This window comes from Eimeria necatrix, genomic scaffold (genome assembly GCF_000499385.1).
Source record: "Eimeria necatrix Houghton genomic scaffold, Enh_scaff1341, whole genome shotgun sequence".
NCBI lineage: Eukaryota > Apicomplexa > Conoidasida > Eucoccidiorida > Eimeriidae > Eimeria > Eimeria necatrix.
In genome coordinates this window covers 1,214-2,500 of record NW_013652091.1, presented here as the reverse complement: position 1 = coordinate 2,500, position 1,287 = coordinate 1,214, and the positions used below count along the sequence as shown (strand labels likewise).

Below are 1,287 nucleotides of genomic sequence, written 5' to 3'. Positions count from 1 at the left end.
CAGCAGCAGCAGCAGCAGCAGCCAGCGAGCCTTAGGTTGCCCCCGCTGCGTTGCTGCTGCTGCCCGCGCTGCAGCACGGCCGCGTCTGCTGCTCTTAACTTTTTAATAAACTAAAATAGTTTTTAATTTCGGCAAATATTCCCCGGAAAAGGCCAAAGGTTCTTGTGCGCCCCACTCCCCGTAGGCTGCTGCTGCTGCTGCTGCTGCTGCTGCTGCTGCTGCTGCTGCTGCTCTACAAGGGGGCAGGAGTCGCTGCAGCAAACTGGGGGGCTCTTTCTTGGGGGCCCAAAGCCCCAAACCAATTTGCTGCTGCTGCCTCCCCGTAGCTGCTGCTGGCCTCTGCATGCGCCAGCAGCAGCAGCAGAAGCCGCCAGCTGGGGGCAGCTAGCCCTGCATAGCTAGCTAGGCTGGCTGTGGCTAGCCCCAGCTAGCTAGCCCCAGCTAGCTAGCCCCAGCTAGCTAGCCCCAGCTAGCTAGAGCCAGCTGGCCTTAAGTAGCCGCAGCTAGCTGCAGCCACCCGCAGCTAGCTAGCCACGGCTAGCTAGCCACAAGCAGCGAGCCACAGCTAGCTAGCCACAGCTAGCTAGCCACAGCTAGCTAGGTGGGATTGAGCGCTTACAAGTCAAGATAAGCCCAGCGAGCCGCAGCAGCAGCTGCAGCAGCAGCACCAGCTGCTGCTGCTGCTGCTGCTGCTGCTGCAGCTTGGCTTTGTGCCGCTGCAGCTGCATGAAGCTTAGAAAGAGGCCTGGAGGCTCCCCATTAAGCAGCTGCGCTTGCGCAGCGAGTTGCTGCTGCTGCTACTGCTGCTGCTGCTGCTGCTACTGCTGCTGCTGCCGCTGCTGCTGCTGCTGCTGCTGTTGTTGCTGCTGCTGCTGAGCAGCAGCAAAAATGTTTTACGAAAAGAAAATTGCAAGGAAGCAAATATTAGAAAGAGCCTAGGGACAGCCGAGGCAGCAGCAAAGAGGCTAAAAAGACAAGTAAATAAAAAAAGATAAATAAATGAAAAGAACTAAATAAAAGAAATAAATAAAAAGAAATAAATAAAAAGAAGTAAATAAGGAGAAACAAATGAAAATAAATATATAATAAAAGAATAAATCAGAAAAACAAATGAAAAGATATTAACAAAATAAAAAAATAAAAGACACAAATAAAGGGAGAAGAAAAAATAGAAAAACAAATGAAGGGAAGAAGCCATTTGAGGCAAAAGATAGAAAAGATATAAATAATTAAAAATAAAATAAAACAAAATAAATAAATATATAAATAAATAAGATAAATAATTAA

At 48.6% G+C, this 1,287-nt stretch overlaps 1 protein-coding gene across 1 annotated transcript in view; it reads right to left on the bottom strand.

Moving 5' to 3' along the window:
* Positions 1-728, bottom strand: part of ENH_00011220 (hypothetical protein) — a gene marked incomplete at both ends in the record, with an annotated part of 6,590 nt that extends 5,862 nt beyond the window's left edge. The window contains one exon of the mRNA XM_013578880.1: positions 620-728. Within this exon, the coding sequence (XP_013434334.1) occupies positions 620-728 (109 nt within the window). The remainder of the gene's footprint in view (positions 1-619) is intronic.
* Between the last annotated feature and the right edge of the window lie 559 nt (positions 729-1,287).